General features: G+C 37.3%; 1 protein-coding gene across 1 annotated transcript in view; it reads right to left on the bottom strand.

Annotated features, from left to right (window-relative positions):
- The window catches only part of FSTL5 (follistatin like 5), a 736,076-nt gene that overhangs the window by 98,609 nt on the left and 620,600 nt on the right, over positions 1-16,867 (bottom strand). The window contains exon 12 of the mRNA XM_007529584.3: positions 14,603-14,721. Within this exon, the coding sequence (XP_007529646.1) occupies positions 14,603-14,721 (119 nt within the window). The remainder of the gene's footprint in view (positions 1-14,602; positions 14,722-16,867) is intronic.

The raw sequence follows: 16,867 nt of genomic DNA, 5'->3' as shown, positions 1-16,867 counted from the left end.
CACTGGGATACTTTTAATATCAACAGTGACTTTGGGAAAAATGTTTTTATATGTTTATTACATTTTTTTCTCTTTTCATGAGATAAAAATGAATCCAAAAGATTCATTTCCACTACTTGCACTCAAAACATTTACCTTCTAAAATTCAGATGAGCAATCTTTTTTCCTATAACTCTGAACTATTTCTACAGAGAATCTGCACAGTGCATTTTAAATATGTGATCCTGAATGAGTAGACCCAAGAGAATATAATTAATATGAAACTACCCAATAATAACTTATCCTATGGAACACTTTTCATAAATGAATTGGAAGGAAACTGTCTTATAGGTGTTGTAAAGCATGAATAAATATAAACAAGAGATGGGACTGGCTGGTGGCAGACCTGGTTGAGTGCACATGTTATAGTGCTCAAGGACCCGGGTTCGAGCCCCTCGTCCCCACCTGCAGAAGGAAAGCTTTTCAAGTGTTGAAGCAGGGATGCAGGTGTCTATCTTTTGCTCTCCCCCTCTATCTCCCCTACCCTCTCAATTTCTGGCTGTCTCTATCCAATAAATAAAGATAATAAAAAATTAAAATAAAATAAATAAGTAAATATAAAGGTGAGTAGAAAATTAGACATATCCACACATATATGATGGGCCTAGACCTCTTATAGATCCCTCTGCACCATCAATGGTCACTTCCATCAAGAGCAATATCTTTAGCCCTCTCCTGGGTCACTCCAAGCTTCTCTATAAAGTAGCAGTGGTAGGGACTGCCCCACTCTCCAAAGGGAGGCTGGGTCATCCAACTCTGCCACCAGAAGAAGACTGATTCTGAAGTGAGTACAGCCTAGAATTTTCCCAGTTGTGACCATGAACTAGGAGCTCAGACAGACAGGGTCTCAGAGGTTGCGAAGGCCCCTGTGTTAAATATGAATACACAAGGGCCCTGGGCCAGGTTGATGGGGTAAACAACTAATTTTATTCATAGATTTTATTCAAGTTTGGGAGCTATTCTCTCCCCTAATCCAGCTTTCTAGCCCTATTCTCAACTCTGACACCACTTTCCCAGACAGTATTTATGTCCACCTCCACGTTAGCTATCAAACTCAAACAAAAACTTTACGAAAGTCATAGGCCCTAAGAACATACCTAAAATAGACTTCTTCACTTCTTTCCACCCTAAGATCCCTATTCTCATCTGATATATTTTTTGTTTGTTCTGATCAATAATCATCTTGTCCTGTTTTATATCTTACCACCTTTCAGTCAGTAAGTTACAGAGCAATCATGATGCCATTCTGACATCTCTGGGCAGACCACATCGCAAGTGTATAATGGAATCAACTTCTCCAGAGCCCCACCCCACTAAATAAATACAGAAGCAGGCTGGGAGTATGGATCACCTGCCAATACCCATGTCCAGTGGCAACACAATTGCAGAAGCCAGAACTCTTTTCTAAACTTCTTAGAAAATTTTCAATCCAGAAAATTCTCCCAGAAGCAGAGAAATGATAGGGGGGGGAGATGAACAGAGGGCTCTGAACTCCAATTCCAATAGGACCCAGAGAGAAAGAAGAGGAAAAATGGAAGGGCATTCGGTAGCACAGGTAGGTGGTTAAGTGCACATGGCAGAAAGCACATGGACCTGCATCAGGATCCGGGTTCAAGACCCAGGCTCCCAACCTGCAAGGGGTTCAATTCACAGGTGGTGAAGCAGATCTGCAGGTGTCTATCTTTCTCTACCCCCCTCTGTATTCCCTTCCTCTCTCCATTTCTCTCTGTCCTATCCAGCAACAATGAAAGCAATAACAACAATAATAACAACAATGACAGTGATAAACAACAAGGGCAACAAAAGGGAAAAAAGGAAAAAAAAAAAAGAAGTACAGATGGGTGTGACTTAGAAGAGAAGGCAGGGACATAGAAAAATTGGCATATATATATATATATATATATATATATACATATATATTGATAGTTATATAAGTAGCAGTCAATCCATAACTGCAACAATGGAAGAACAATTGTTACTTTCAATGGATGGAATGGGGATACAGAACTCTGATGGTGAGAATGGTGCAGAGTGATATCCCTATTGTTTTGTAATTTTATAAACCAATATTAATTCACTAATAAAATTTTAAGTACAAAGGAAAAAAGAAAATTGGATGGATCATTTTAAACTTAATTTATAAAAGTGTGTATATCCTCAAGCTCTTAAAATTAAAATAATTTAAAGTTTTTTATTTTTATTTATTTATTAGAGACAGCCAGAAATTGAGAGGGAATGGAGTGAAAGTGAGAGGAGACAGAGAGAGAAGGAGAGAGGGAGAAAGGGAGAGAAATGGAGAGAGGAAGAGAGAGCAAGGCAGAGAGACAGAGGCAAAGAGAGAGAGAGAGAGAGAGAGAGAGAGACCTGCAGACCTGCTTCACCATTCGTGAAGCTCCCCCTGACATGGCTTGAACCCAGGTCCTTGCAGTCTAGTAAGTGCCCTCAACCAGATGTGCCACCACCCGGTCCCAAGTTGAAATTCATCAAATTCTTTAAAAAATGCTACACTATCTACACATATAAGGGCAATGTACTAATCATGTTAAGAATACAAATACTAATGGAACAAGTGTCTAACTATGGTTTATGTGAACTGTTTCAGAATATAAGCTAACCATGTTTTACAATTTGACTTAAGACTTAAGTAATGTGCTTTTGGAGAATATTTTTGATGGCTTTGGATATTTTAGTTTTTTTTAATGAAGAGTGGATTTAAAGAAGTATTTTATTTATTTATTTATTTATTTTTTGCAAGAGACAAAAATAAAGAGAGAAAGGGGATATTGAAAGGAAGAGAGAGACTTCCGGAGGTGGGGGTATGGAGCAGCAGCTGTGTTTCTCTCCTCTCCCAGGTCAACTAGGAATAGCAAAGTAGATAATCTGGAGCCACAACAAGGCAAAACTAAAACGAATCAGGAATCCACCAAATCACAAGTGAGTACAAATAAGTGTGGCTCGTGGACAGAGAGGAGCCTAGGGAGAGACTAAGTGGTTGGCAAGAGTCTAGCAGTTTACAGGTTGAGGCAACACCTCCATTCTGTTTTACCGACAAAAAGACTGCTGAAGGGAGGAGAGGACTCCCCTAAGACTCACCAGTTGCAACTGTGAGTCTCCATTGCTACTTCCCTCAGAGGCTGGAGCAGCAGGAAGGAGGCACTGTGCTGACATCAGGAGACAGAAAATTAACCAGGAAACTCTGGAGAAAATCTACACCTTGGTGGCCTAGTGGTGGGGCTGTGTGGTGGGAGCCTTTCTCTGTTGTTCTCCTGATGAGAACATAGTGAATAGCTGCCTCAGAACCTACAGACTATGAACAGGACCTGTTTAGAAACTCACTGGGCCTAGAAGTACTCCCCGGGTTGGCAGAGCTGAATTGAGCTTTGGATCCTTGGGATGTGAGAGTCTCTTTCATAACTTCTGTATTGTATCACCTCATCCTTTTTGAAATCTTAATCTGGTGTGAGTGATTAAGCTAAGAAGCCAATTATAGTATAGCCCTCAGACTCCCATTGCCTACAGGGAAGAAAAGGAACAAAAGAGGCTTTAAAAGCCACTGTGCTTCAACTTAGGGGATAAAATAACACTGAAAAAACTGTTAATTTCCAAAATTGTGAACCCTTAAATACCTTACTTAAACACAAGTCATCTAGGCCAGAGTGATCAGTAATTTGGAAAGTACTGAGAGAGGGACTTCATAACATACTATATAAAATGGTTAAACAAAAAAATATATATATTGGAGAAATGAACCAGGACAAGAGTCCAGCTAAAAGCTCCCCAAAGGTTGAAGCACAAAATAATGAGGTCAACATACAAACACTAGTTGAGGAAATAATCATAGGAGTGAGTAAAGAGTTTGAAAGAATTGTCGTTAGAAATACAGAAACAACAAATGAGACTCTGGAAGAAAACACTAATTATCTCAAGCTTATTAGAGAACTGAAAGCTGAAATAGCTTAGCTAAGAACACAACTAGCTGAACAAGCTAAAACAGTATCAGAATAGGGTAACAAAATAAATGAACTCCAGAAAACAGAAGAGATGAGAGAGAATGGAATAAATGAGGCTGAAGACAGAGTTAGCAAGATCAAGGATACATTTTAGACAACTAAAAAAAGGAGCAAGAGTTCTCAAAAAGATATTAAGAGATAATGCAAATAACAACAAAGACCTATGGGGTGACTTCAAAAGAAGTAATATACACATTATTGGCTTACCAGAGGAAAAAAGAGAGGGAGGGGAAGAAAGCATTCTTCAGGACATAATATCTGAGAACTTCTCTAGTCTAGACAACATCAAATCCATAAAGGTTCAAGAAGCTCTGAGGGTCCCAAACAGAATTAACCCAGACTTAAAGACACCAAGACATATCATATTTAGAATGGGAATGGATATGGATAGGAAAAGGATCCTGAAGGCTACAGAGGAAAGCCCATAAGATTAGCAGCAGACTTGTTTACACAAACACTACAGGCCAGAAGAAAATGGCAAGATATTTATCGAGTGCTCAATGAGAAAGGCTTTCAGACAAGACTGCTATCCTACTAGACTGTTCAGACTAGATGGAGGCATAAAGAAACTTCTCAGACAATCAACAGTTGAAAGAATAAACTATCACCAAGCCTGCCCTGAAAGCTAGAGAACCTGGAAGAAATGGACAATTTCCTAGATACCTACAAACATCCAAAATTAGATAAAGAGGAACTACATAATAGGAAAAGACCCATCACAGATAATGAAATTGAAACAGTTATCAAAAACCTTCCTAAGAATACAAGTTCTGGGCCAGCTGGTTTTACAAATGAATTCTACAACACCTTCAAAGAAGAACTAATACCACTACTTTTAAAAGTCTTCCAGAAGATCAAAGACAATGGAATACTCCAGTCCACCTTTTATGAAGCCAACATAACTCTGATACCAAAAACAGACATGGATACAACCAAAAAAGAAAACAACAAACCAATATCTCTGATGAACATAGATACTAAAATACTGAACAAAATTCTAGCCAACCAGATACAGCAGTATATTAAAAAGATAGTTCATCATGACCAAATGGGGTCTATCCCAGGGGGGCAAGGTTGCTTTAATATATGTAAATCAATCAACATGAACCACCACCTCAAAAAAAGGAAGAGCAAAAGCCACATGATCATATCAGTAGATGTAGAGAAAGCCTTTGACGAAATACAACATCCCTTTATGATCAAAATACTACAAAAAATAGGAATAGATAGAAAATTCCTGAAGATAGTGGAGTCTATATATAAGAAACCTACAACCAACATCATACTCAATGGTGAAAAACTGGAAGCATTTCCCTTCAGATCAGGTGCTAGACAGGGCTGCCCACTATCACCATGGTATTCAATATGGTATTGGAAGATCTTGCCATAGCAAGCAGGAAGGAGCAAGGAATTAAAGGCATACAGATTGGAAGAGATTGGCTTACCAGAGGAAAAAAGAGAGGGAGGGGAAGAAAGCATTCTTCATGACATAACAGCTGAGAACTTCTCTAGTCTAGACAACATTAAATCCATAAAAGATTTCTTCCTATTTGCAGACGACATGATAGTATACATAGAAACACCTAAGAAATCCAGCAAGAAGCGTTTAGAAATCATCAGGCAATACAGTATGGTATGAGGTTACAAAATTAACATACAAAAGTCAGTGGCATTCCTACATGCAAACACTAACTTAGAAGAAGTTGAAATCCAGAAATCAATTCCTTTCACTATAGTAACAAAGTCAATGAAATATCTAGAAATAAACCTAACAAAAGAAGTGAAAGACTTGTATATTGAAAATTATGAGTCACTCCTCAAGGAAATTGAAAAAGACACAAAGAAGTGGAAAGATTTTCCATGTTCAGGGGTTGGAAGAATTAACATCATCAAAATGAGTATGCCCAAAAGCCATCTACAAATTGAATGCTAACCCCATAAAGACCCCAACCACATTTTTTAGGAGAATAGAACAAATGTTACAAATGTTTATTTGGAACCAGAAAAGACTTGAATTGCCAAAACAATCTTGAGAAGAAAGAACAAAACTGGAGGTATTACGCATTCCCAGATCTCAAATTATATTATAGGGCCATTGTCATCAAAACTGCTTGGTACTGGAACATGAATAGGTACACTGACCAGCTTGTCAAACTCAACCGTAAGAAAATAAATGACCCCATCGAAAAATGGGGAGAGGTCATGGACAGAATATTCACTATAGAAGAGATCCAAAAGGCGAGAAACACATGAAAAAAAATGTTTCAAGTCTTTGATTGTCAGAGAAATGCAAATAAAACCAACAATGAGATACCACTTCACTCAGGTGAGAATGTCATATATCAGAAAAGGTAGCAGCAATAAACGCTGGAGAGGTTGTGGGGTCAAAGGAACCCTACTACACTGCTGGTGGGAATGTAAGTTGGTCCAACCTCTGTGGAGAACAGTCTGGAGAACTCTCAGAAGGCTAGAAATGGACCTATTCTATGACCCTGCAATTCCTTTTCCGGGGGATATATCCTAAGGAACCCAACACACCCATCCAAAAAGATCTGTGTACACATGTTCTTAGCAGCACAATTTTTTTAAAAATTTCTTTATTGGGGAATTAATGTTTTACATTTGACAGTAAATACAATAGTTTGTACATGCATAACATTTCCCAGTTTTACATATAACAATACAACCCCCTCTAGGTCCTCTGTCATCCTTCTTGGATCTGTATTCTCCCCACCCACACACCCCAGAGTCTTTTACTTTGGTGCAATACATCAATCCAGTTCAGGTTCTCCTTTTTCTCTTCTGATCTTGTTTTTCAACTTCTGCCTGAGAGTGAGATCATCCCATATTTATCCTTCCGTTTCTGACTTATTTCACATAACAATAATTTTTCAAGGTCCACCCAAGATCAGCTGAAAACGGTGAAGTCACCATTTTTTTAGCTGAGTAGTAGTCCATTGTATATATATACCACAAGTTGCGCAGCCACTCATCTGTTGTTGGACACCTGGGTTGCTTCCAGGTTTTGTTTATTACAAATTGTGTTGCCAAGAACATATGTGTACACAGATCTTTTTGGATGGGTGTGTTGGATTCCTTAGGATATATCCCCAGGAGAGGAATTGCAGGATCATAGGGTAGGTCCATTTCTAGCCTTCTGAGAGGTCTCCAGACTGTTCTCCATAGAGTTTGGACCAATTGACATTCCTACCAGTAGTGCAGTATGGTTCCTTTGACCCCACAACCTCTCCAGCGTTTGCTGCTGTTACCTTTTCTGATGTATGACATTCTCACAGGAATGAAGTGAAATCTCATTGTTGTCTTTATTTGCATCAGAGACAATCAGAGGCAAACGCTAGAAGAAGAGGAGACAATCAGAGACTTGGAGCATTTTTTCATGTGTTTCTAGGCCTTTTGGAACTCTTCTGTGGTGAATATTCTGTCTATGTCCTCCCCCATTTTTGGATGGAATTATTTGTTGTTGAGATTTGCAAGTTCTTTATATATTCTGGTTATTAGCCTCTTGTCTAATGTATGGCATGTAAAGATCTTCTCCCATTCTGTGAGGGGTCTCTTGGTTTGGGTAGTGGTTTCTTTTGCTTTGCAGAAGCTTTTTAATTTGATGTAGTCCCATAGGTTTATGCTTGCCTTAGTCTTCTTTGTCATTGGATTTGTTTCATTTAGGATTTCTTTCAAATTTATGCAGAAAAGCGTTCTGCCAATATTTTCCTCTAAATATCTGATAGTTTGTGGTCTAACATCTAAGACCTTGATCCACTTGGAATTTACTTTTGTATTTGGTGAAATAGTGTTTCAGTTTCATTCTTCTGCATTTTTCAACCCATTTTTTCCATTTGTTGAAGAGATTCTGCTTTCCCCATTTAATAGTTTGGGCACCTTTGTCAAATATTAGATATGCATATATGTGGGGGCTTACTTCCAGGCTATCAATTCTATTCCACTGGTCAGTGTTTCTGTCTATTCATGTTCCAGTACCAAGCAGTTTTGATGACAATGGCCCTATAATACAATTTGAGATCTGAGAATGTGTGATGCTTCCAGCTCTGTTCTTTCTTCTCAAGATTGTTTTGGCAATTCTAGGTCTTTTCTGGTTACAAATAAACATTTGTAACATTTGTTCTATTCTCCTAAAAATTGTAGTTGGGATCTTGATGGGGATAGCATTAAATTTGTATATGGCTTATGTAGTATATTTATTTTGATGATGTTAATTCTTCCAACCCTGAACATGGAAAATCTTTCTACTTCTTTGTGTCTTTTTCAATTTCCTTGAGGAGTGACTCATAATTTTCAATATACAAGTCTTTCACTTCTTTGGTTAGGTTTATTCCTAGATATTTTATTGTTTTTGTTGCTATAGTAAAAGGAATTGATTTCTGGATTTCAACTTCTTCTTAGTGTTTGCATATAGGAATGCCACTGACTTTTGTATGTTAATTTTGTAACCTCACACCATACTGTATTGCCTGATGATATCCAAAAGATAATTGAGCAGCATAATTTGTAATAAACAAAACCTGGAAGCAACCCAGGTGTCCAACAACAGATGAGTGACTGAGCAAGTTTTGGTATATATACACAATGGAATACTACTCAGCTATAAAAAATGGTGACTTCACCATTTTCAGCTGATCTTGAGTGGACCTTTAAAAATTATTGTTGGGAGTCGGGCTGTATCGCAGCGGGTTAAGCGCAGGTGGCGCAAAGCACAAGGACCGGCATAAGGATCCCGGTTCGAACCCCGGCTCCCCACCTGCAGGGGAGTCGCTTCACAGGCGGTGAAGCAGGTCTGCAGGTGTTTATCTTTCTCTCCTCCTCTCTGTCTTCCCCTCCTCTCTCCATTTCTCTCTGTCCTATCCAACAACGACAACAACAATAATAACTACAACAATAAAACAACAAGGGTAACAAAAGGGAATAAATAAATAAAATTTAAAAAAAATTATTGTTATGTGAAATATGTCAGAAATGGAAGGATAAATATAGAATGATCTCACTCTCAGGCAGAAGTTGAAAAACAAGATCAAAAGAGAAAGCACCTGAACTGGAGAACCTGAACTGGAGTTGGTGTATTGCACCAAAGTAAAAGACACCTGGGTGGGTGTAGGGGGAGTATACAGGTCCAAAAATGATGACAGAGGACCAAGAGGGGGTTGTATTGTTATATGGAAAACTGAGAAATGTTATGCATGTACAAACTACTGTATTTACTGCGGAATGTAAAACATTAATTCTCCAATAAAGAAATAAAAAAAGAGAGAGATAAAGAGACATTCAGCACTCCTTCACCACTTATGAAGTTTCCTCCTGTTGGTGGAGACCAGGGGCTTGAACCCAGAGCCTTACACATGGTAGTGCATGCACTTAACCAGGTGCTCCATCACCTGCATGAAAAGGGAGGTTTTTTGTTTATTTGTTTGTTTGTTTTACAGATAGGAAAGGAGGTAACAAAGAGCATATCCCCATGAAAAGGAAGAATAGCCATTTGCTCACATGTTGGGTTTGAATTCTTATTTGATGTTGTAGTTCAGTAGTTGCTGGGCCATATGATATATATTTCTCGTTCTTTAAAGTTTAAAATACTTCATCATTTTCCTAAAACACTAACTAGCTGCTGGAGAGAAAGTTCACCTGTCAGAAAGTCTGTATTGCTACACAATACCCAGGTTACTTTTGACATCATAGGAGAGGTGCTAGGAAATCTGGTGCTGTGGTCTCTCTCTCTCTCTCTCTCACCTCTCCCCTCTGTATCCCCCTCCCCTTCCCCTCTTCCTTGGGGACAAATGAGTTGAGTTGTGGTGTGGCAGGCATTGCTGCACTGGGTTAAGTGCACATAGTACTTAAGTGCAAGGATCTTGGTTGGCATTTCCTACCTGCAGGGGTAGAGGTCACTTCATAAGCAGTGAAGCAAGTCAGCAGGTGTCTAACTTTCTGTCTCCCTCACTACCTTCCCCCTCTCCTCTCAGTTTCTCTCTACTCTATCCAAAAAATAAAATAAAAAAAAAAAATGACCACAGAAACAGTGGATTCATAATGCAGGCACTGAGGCCCAGTGATAACCCTGGAGGCAAAAAAAAAATTGCTTTCAGTGAAAAAATTGAACATGTACAAGACCCCAATTCCACAAATAAACAAAAGTAACCCTAAGTTAGAAGCCAAAAAGATTTAACATTTCTTTTTTAGTATTCTTAGTATACACTTCATGTACATGCGTCATTTTATAAGTTATATATACTTTACTATAAAAATGAAGAAGTAGAAACCAATTACCAATAATTATAGCTTTAAATCATTTTCTTCAACCTAACACCCTTATCTACAAGCATAGATTAACAGTGACAAAACAGTAATTACTCATTTAGAACTTACTACATCAGATATTCTAACTCAGAGCCCCCAGAAATTACATGTTTTTTCTGTTATGGAATATATGTGTCTGAATGCATAGTTAAAATGAAAATAAATAATATGATAGAAAGTCCCTGTGTTACATACAACAAGATGTAAAGGTTTCTAAATGCTTCAGAAGTAGTGAACAAAAAGGAGGAAAAATTGTCAGGTTTGTATTTCTAATTAAGGAACAACTATCAAATATTTTTCTTTAATTTTGATATATCTGCTTCTTTGGGTGCTGAAATACAAATTATTTCTTAATATGTAAAATAATTCTTAGTCTTGAGATTTGCAAACCACACTCATAAGGTTGCTGTTTTGCTATGAAAAATAAAATGATTATTGCAGATCTTTTCAGTAGTATCAGCTACTGAAGTGTCAAATTCTCTCATGTGTACAACTCATACACTTCTGGTGGTCATACAGGCACCAGAGAGAAACACTGTTTTGCAAAATGTTTCTTTGACTTAAATTATCAGAAGATGCCACGCTTCCTAAACTTATGTGTTTACTCATATTTCCCACTGATACTATTTTATAAAAATGAGTGATCTACAATTGACTCATGTAATTTACTAGAAGTAAATATTTATAGTTTACAGATATTTTACATGCACAAGTATATATCATCAAAACACTTAATATTGATATTACATGAGCATAAATAAAATGATTTTATAAACTATCAAAAATTGTTATACCTGTTAAGTGATACCTAACTGGAATGGTAACAACACTATATAGTAGTCTATCCTGTAACTGAAATGTTTATTTTAAAATAATCATTTGAAGGAAAGAATTTCCAGATTACTCTGTCATGTGTCATGCCAGCGACCTTTCAAGCATACATAACAAAATGTATTACTGAGCTAACTCCATAGATCCTGAACGATTTCAATCTAAAATAGATTCTTTTAAAATAAAGTTACAAGGGGGCCCGTATCACGGCTCACCTGGTTGAGCGCATTATGTCCCAATGCACAACAACCTGGGTTTGAACTCCCAGTTCCCACCTGCAGGGGGGAAGCTTCGCAAGTGGTGAAGAGGTGCTGCAGGTGTCTCTTTGTCTCTCTCTGTTCTCTATCACCCCCTTCCCTCTTGATTTCTGCCTGTCTTTATTCAACAAAAAATACATATTAAATAAATAAATAAAAATTTAAAAACATTTTATCTTTGAAAATCAATTTAAATTTATTTTGTATTGCCACCATGGTTATCACTGGGACTCAGTGCCTACACAATAATTTCACCATTGGTGGTGGCTCACTCACACACTCAGCACCCCCCCTCTTGCAATGATAGAGATACACAAAGAGAGATACAGAAAAAGTATTACTAGAGTACTTAGTTCTGGCTTAGTGTAGTGCTGGGGCTTGAACCTGGGAATCTCATGCATGAAAATCTTATTGTATAACCATTATGCTATTTTTCCAGTCTTTTTCCTTCCTTCCTTCCTTCCTTCCTTCCTTCCTTCCTTCCTTCCTTCCTTCCTTCCTTCCTTCCTTTCCTTCCTTCCTCCCTCCCTCCCTCTTTCTTTCTTTCTTTCTTTCTTTCTTTCTTTCTTTCTTTCTTTCTTTCTTTCTTTCTTTCTTTCTTTCTTTCTCCTTTCTACATTTTGATACAGATGAGGGAGACAGAGAAAGACACCTACAGAGTGGGGGTAGATAGCATAATGGCTATCTATGCAAAGACATTTTCATGCCTAATGTTCCTAAAGCCAGTTCCCTGCACCACCATAAACAAGAGTTGAACAGTGCTCTAGGCAAAAAATAAAAATAAAATAAAAAGAGAAAAGAAAAGAAAAAGCAAAAGAGACCTCCATCACTGCTTATGAAGCTTCCACCCAGCAGGTATGAACTTGGAGCTGAACACAGGTTCTTGCACTGGTGTGCTTGCTATTGGGTGTGCCACACTTAGCCCCTAAAAGCAGTCTCATTTATTTTAAAATAATCACAGATTTCTTTGAATAGTGATTTCCTTTATTCAAAAGATAATTAGATCGTTTCCCTTCTGCAGATTATATAGAATAAAGCTGACCTATCTTATTACACACTCATTTATCTTTTTTTTTTTCATTATAGGTGGTGACTTATAGGTAAACTGTTGCATCCATATACCAGTATATGGAAAATGAACATTTCTGCTATGCTATAAACAGGTGCAGGACGAAAAGCATCTAAATTATAACATTAACTTTGTCACTAACATCTTACAGCCATGCCAGTTTAAGAAATAATTTCAAGAGAATAATCCATGAAAAGTCTACAGTTGTCACTCTGGGGTATCATACAGAATGATATGGATAATATAGCTTTATTACTACATATTTTAGTATACTCGCCATTACCTAAAAAAACACAAAAAACCTAGCAATATAAAAAGATAATTTATTATGTTGTAAAATGTCTAAGCAGGGACCAGGTGGTGGACCCACCCAAGGACCTGGGTTCAAACCCTAGCTCCCCACCTGCAGTGAGGCTGCTTCACAACTGATAAAGCAGTTCTGTAGGTGTCTCTTTTTTCTCTCTTCCTCTCCATCTGCCCCTCCCTTCTCAATTTCTCTCTATTCTATGGAATACAATAGAAAAAAGTCAATAAAGAAAATAAAATAATGGCCTTCAGGAGTAGTGGATTCATATGCCAGCTTTTAGCCCTAGCGATTACCCTGAAGAAAATAAATAATAATAATAACAATGTAATGCATAAGCACTACTATACACATTTTGTTAGACATTCCTTTTTTTTTAAAAAAAAATTTTTATTAATTTTATTTTTGAGAGAGATGCAGAGAGAGAGAGAGAGAGAGAGAAACATCAGAGCACTGCTCAGCTCAGGCTTATGGTGGTGCAGAGGAATTGAAACTGGAACTTTAGAGCCTCAGGCATGAGAATCTGTTTGCATAACCATTATGCTGTCTCCCCTGCAACATTCCTTTCTGAATGCGGCAAAAATATTTTACCAAAAATATATTTCCAGCAAATTAAGGCATATGCAAATTAATATACATTTTTTCTTTTAGTTTTCATGTCAAAATAAACTGTTCACTGAATTGAAACGTCAAGAAAATGAAATTAAATTGCTTTTTACTTTTAATTTTTTAAGCAAGCTGTACCTATTATATTGAATGTCATTCTAAATTAAAGACTAGGTTAAATTTTGTGCTGATTTTTTTGATATTGTATTTCTATTTCATCTTTAATTATAATTAAACTATTTGAAATGCATTACATATTGGGTTTCTTTTCAAAAATCAAACTTTTGGAACTGGGTGGTGGCACATCTGGTTGAATGCACATGTTACAGTGCACAAGGACCCAGGTTCAAGTCCTCGGTCCCCGCCTGTAGGGGGAAAGCTTCACGAGTAGTCAAGTAGGGCTGCAGGTGTCTCTCTGTCTCTCTCCCTCTCTATCTCCCCCTACCCTCTAGATTTATACCTGTCTCTATCTAATAAATAAATATAATTAAAACAAAAAAAATCATTCAATGCCCATGTCCAGTGGAGAAGCAATTATAGAAGCCAGACCTTCCACCTTCTGCACCCCATAAAGATATTTGGTCCATACTCCCAGGGAGATAAATATAAGGAAACTTCCAGTGGAAGGTTGGGGATATGAAACTCAGGTGGTTGGAATTGTATAGAATTGTACCTCCTCTTTTTTTAAAAAAATATTTATTTATTTCCTTTTTGTTGCCCTTGTATTTATTAATGTTGTTGTTATTGATGCCATTGTTGTTGGATAGGACAGAGAGAAATGGAGAGAGGAGGGGAAGATGGAGATGGGGAGAGAAAGACACCTGCAGACCTGCATTACCGCCTGTGAAGTGACTCCCCTGAAAGTGGGGTGCCATGGGCTTGAACCTGGATCCTTACTCCAGTCCGTGTGCTTTGCGCCACGTGCGCTTAACCCACTGTGCTACCACCTGACTCCTGTACCTCCTCTTATACCACAATCTTTCCAATCATTATTAAATCACTAATTAAAATAAATCAAAGTTTCATAGAGTAATATTCAGTATTATGCTCAGTAACTACTTTCTAATACAAACCTCACTTATCTTTAGATTCCATTACATTTCTAAAACCCAGTTCTATTTAGCAAAATAGAAGCATGAAAGTACATTTTTTCAAAAACACTTGCCTGAAATCCAAGGAGTTTTTCACTAGGTTTAATGTGCCTCTGAAATTCACATTCTATGGGCTGTATCACTTTGATTCCGTCTTCATAAAAAACATAGAACATGTTCCCGATTCCCAGACCTTCGGAATAAAAACACATTCAAAAGTTCAAAATAAAATTATCAGAAGGCCTCACAACCAAAACTCAATGTCCCACATATTGCTAGCAGGAGATCAATTTATGAACTCGTATAATATTACAGAAAAGCAAATCATATGAGACTTTAACTGTACACCAAAGCCTCTTTGTCATATTAAGCAGACATTCTACTTTATCCTCCGATTCTCAATTCAGCAATTTCTTTAATCTGATTCAATAGATCTTCATGATTTAACTAATTATATATAGACACTGTAAACTCTTTTACACAGACCTTATGTAAAATACATTCTGCTAAAATTAAAACAAAAATACATTTTGAAGAATCACACGGACACTCTTATTTTTATTAAAGTTCCTTAGAGAAAATAAAATCTTGCACTCTGTAGGAATTTAGTTAACATAAAGACTTCATTTATTTTTGTAGAAAAATTCCCCAATATTTTGGAGATATACACACACACATACATATATACATAAATAAAATCGTGTTCTCTATAGGAATTTAGTTAACATAAAGACTTCATTTATTTTTGTAGAAAAATCCCCCAATATTTTGGAGATACACACACACACACACACACACACATACTAATTTGGGGGGGGGGAATCTTGTGCTGAAGCAGAGCTCTTATTTGTCAGATTATTTACTAACAAGGACAGATTTATGTCTTTGTACTTAATTATTTTTGCCATTGTTTCAAGTCTAATTTTTCATATAAAGAGACACTGTCAAAGAAAAAGGGAGAAAGCACAGCTGTGAAGTGTCCCCTAGTGTTATGGAACTCAGGGGTTCATTCCTGAGCCCCACACATGGCAAAGCAGACACCCTGTTAAGTGAGCTATAATATATCACTGCTCCTAATTTCTGTGCTTTAGAGATTTAATTAAGGTTTTGTAAAAAAAAAAAAAAAAAGCACAGAGTAATGCTTTATATCATACTTTTTAAAAAATTAATTTTATTTATTTATTCCCTTTTGTTGCCCTTGTTGTTTTATTGTAGTTATTATTGTTGTCGTTATTGTTGGATAGGACAGAGAGAAATGGAGAGAGGAGGGGGAAGACAGCGAGAGGGAGAGAAAGATAGACACCTGCAGACCTGCTTCACAGCTTGTGAAGCAATTCCCCTGCAGGTGGGGAGCTGGGGCTTGAACCGGGATCCTTACTCCAGTCCATGTGCTTTGCGCCACCTGCGCGTAACCCACTGCGCTACAGCCCGATTCCCAATATACTATACTTTTAATTTCTGCCCACTCAGATCTGGGTAGGTAAAATCTCAGAAATTAATTTCATTAACTTTATAGATCCACAACTCATGAGTGCAGAGGACTACACAGTAGACACTTAGAACGCTGCAGGGAATTAGAGACCTGTAGCTAGTGATTCATCATTTCTGTTTGTTTCCCCCTTGCTTACGCTTTGTTTCCATCTATGCAAAAGTAAATGCATATAACCCTTCCTCTTATTATCTTCTCCTAATGTTCTTGCCCAATTTACATCATTATATTAATTCAGTCTGTCTATGTACATTTTAGTTATAGCATGTGCTCATTAAAAGAAAGCTACTGAAATGTTGATTATTAAAAATCTTGTTTAAAATGTTTACATTCTATGAGTATCTATCTATTATTTATTTTCCCTTTTGTTGCCCTTGTTTTTTATTGTTGTTGTAGTTATTATTGTTGTTGTTACTGATGTCATTGTTGTTAGATAAACAGAGAGAAATGGAAAGAGGAGAAGACAGAGAGGGGGAGAGAAATATAGATATATGCAGACCTGCTTCACCGAATGTGAAGCGAATCCCCTGCAGGTGGAGAGCTGGGGGCTGGAACCTGGATCTTTATGCAGACCCTTGTGCCACACGCGCTTAACCCACTGCTCTACTGCCTGACTCCTCATTCTATGAAAATCCATATAGAGAAAAGTAAATGAATACCAACAATTCTCCAAGCATTATTTTATTCTAGCTGGAAATACCTGTAAGATATATTAAGTAAGATTAAGGATCTCAGTGAGAGTGTCTCAATGTGGAAAACTCCTTTGTAATACCATACTGAGTGAGAAGAGTCAGAAAGAGACTGATACTGAGTGACCTCATTTATAAGTGGAATTTAAAGGTAAGAACAG

This window comes from Erinaceus europaeus, chromosome 19 (assembly GCF_950295315.1).
Source record: "Erinaceus europaeus chromosome 19, mEriEur2.1, whole genome shotgun sequence".
Classification (NCBI taxonomy): domain Eukaryota; kingdom Metazoa; phylum Chordata; class Mammalia; order Eulipotyphla; family Erinaceidae; genus Erinaceus; species Erinaceus europaeus.
This window is presented reverse-complemented; position numbering and strand designations above follow the sequence as displayed.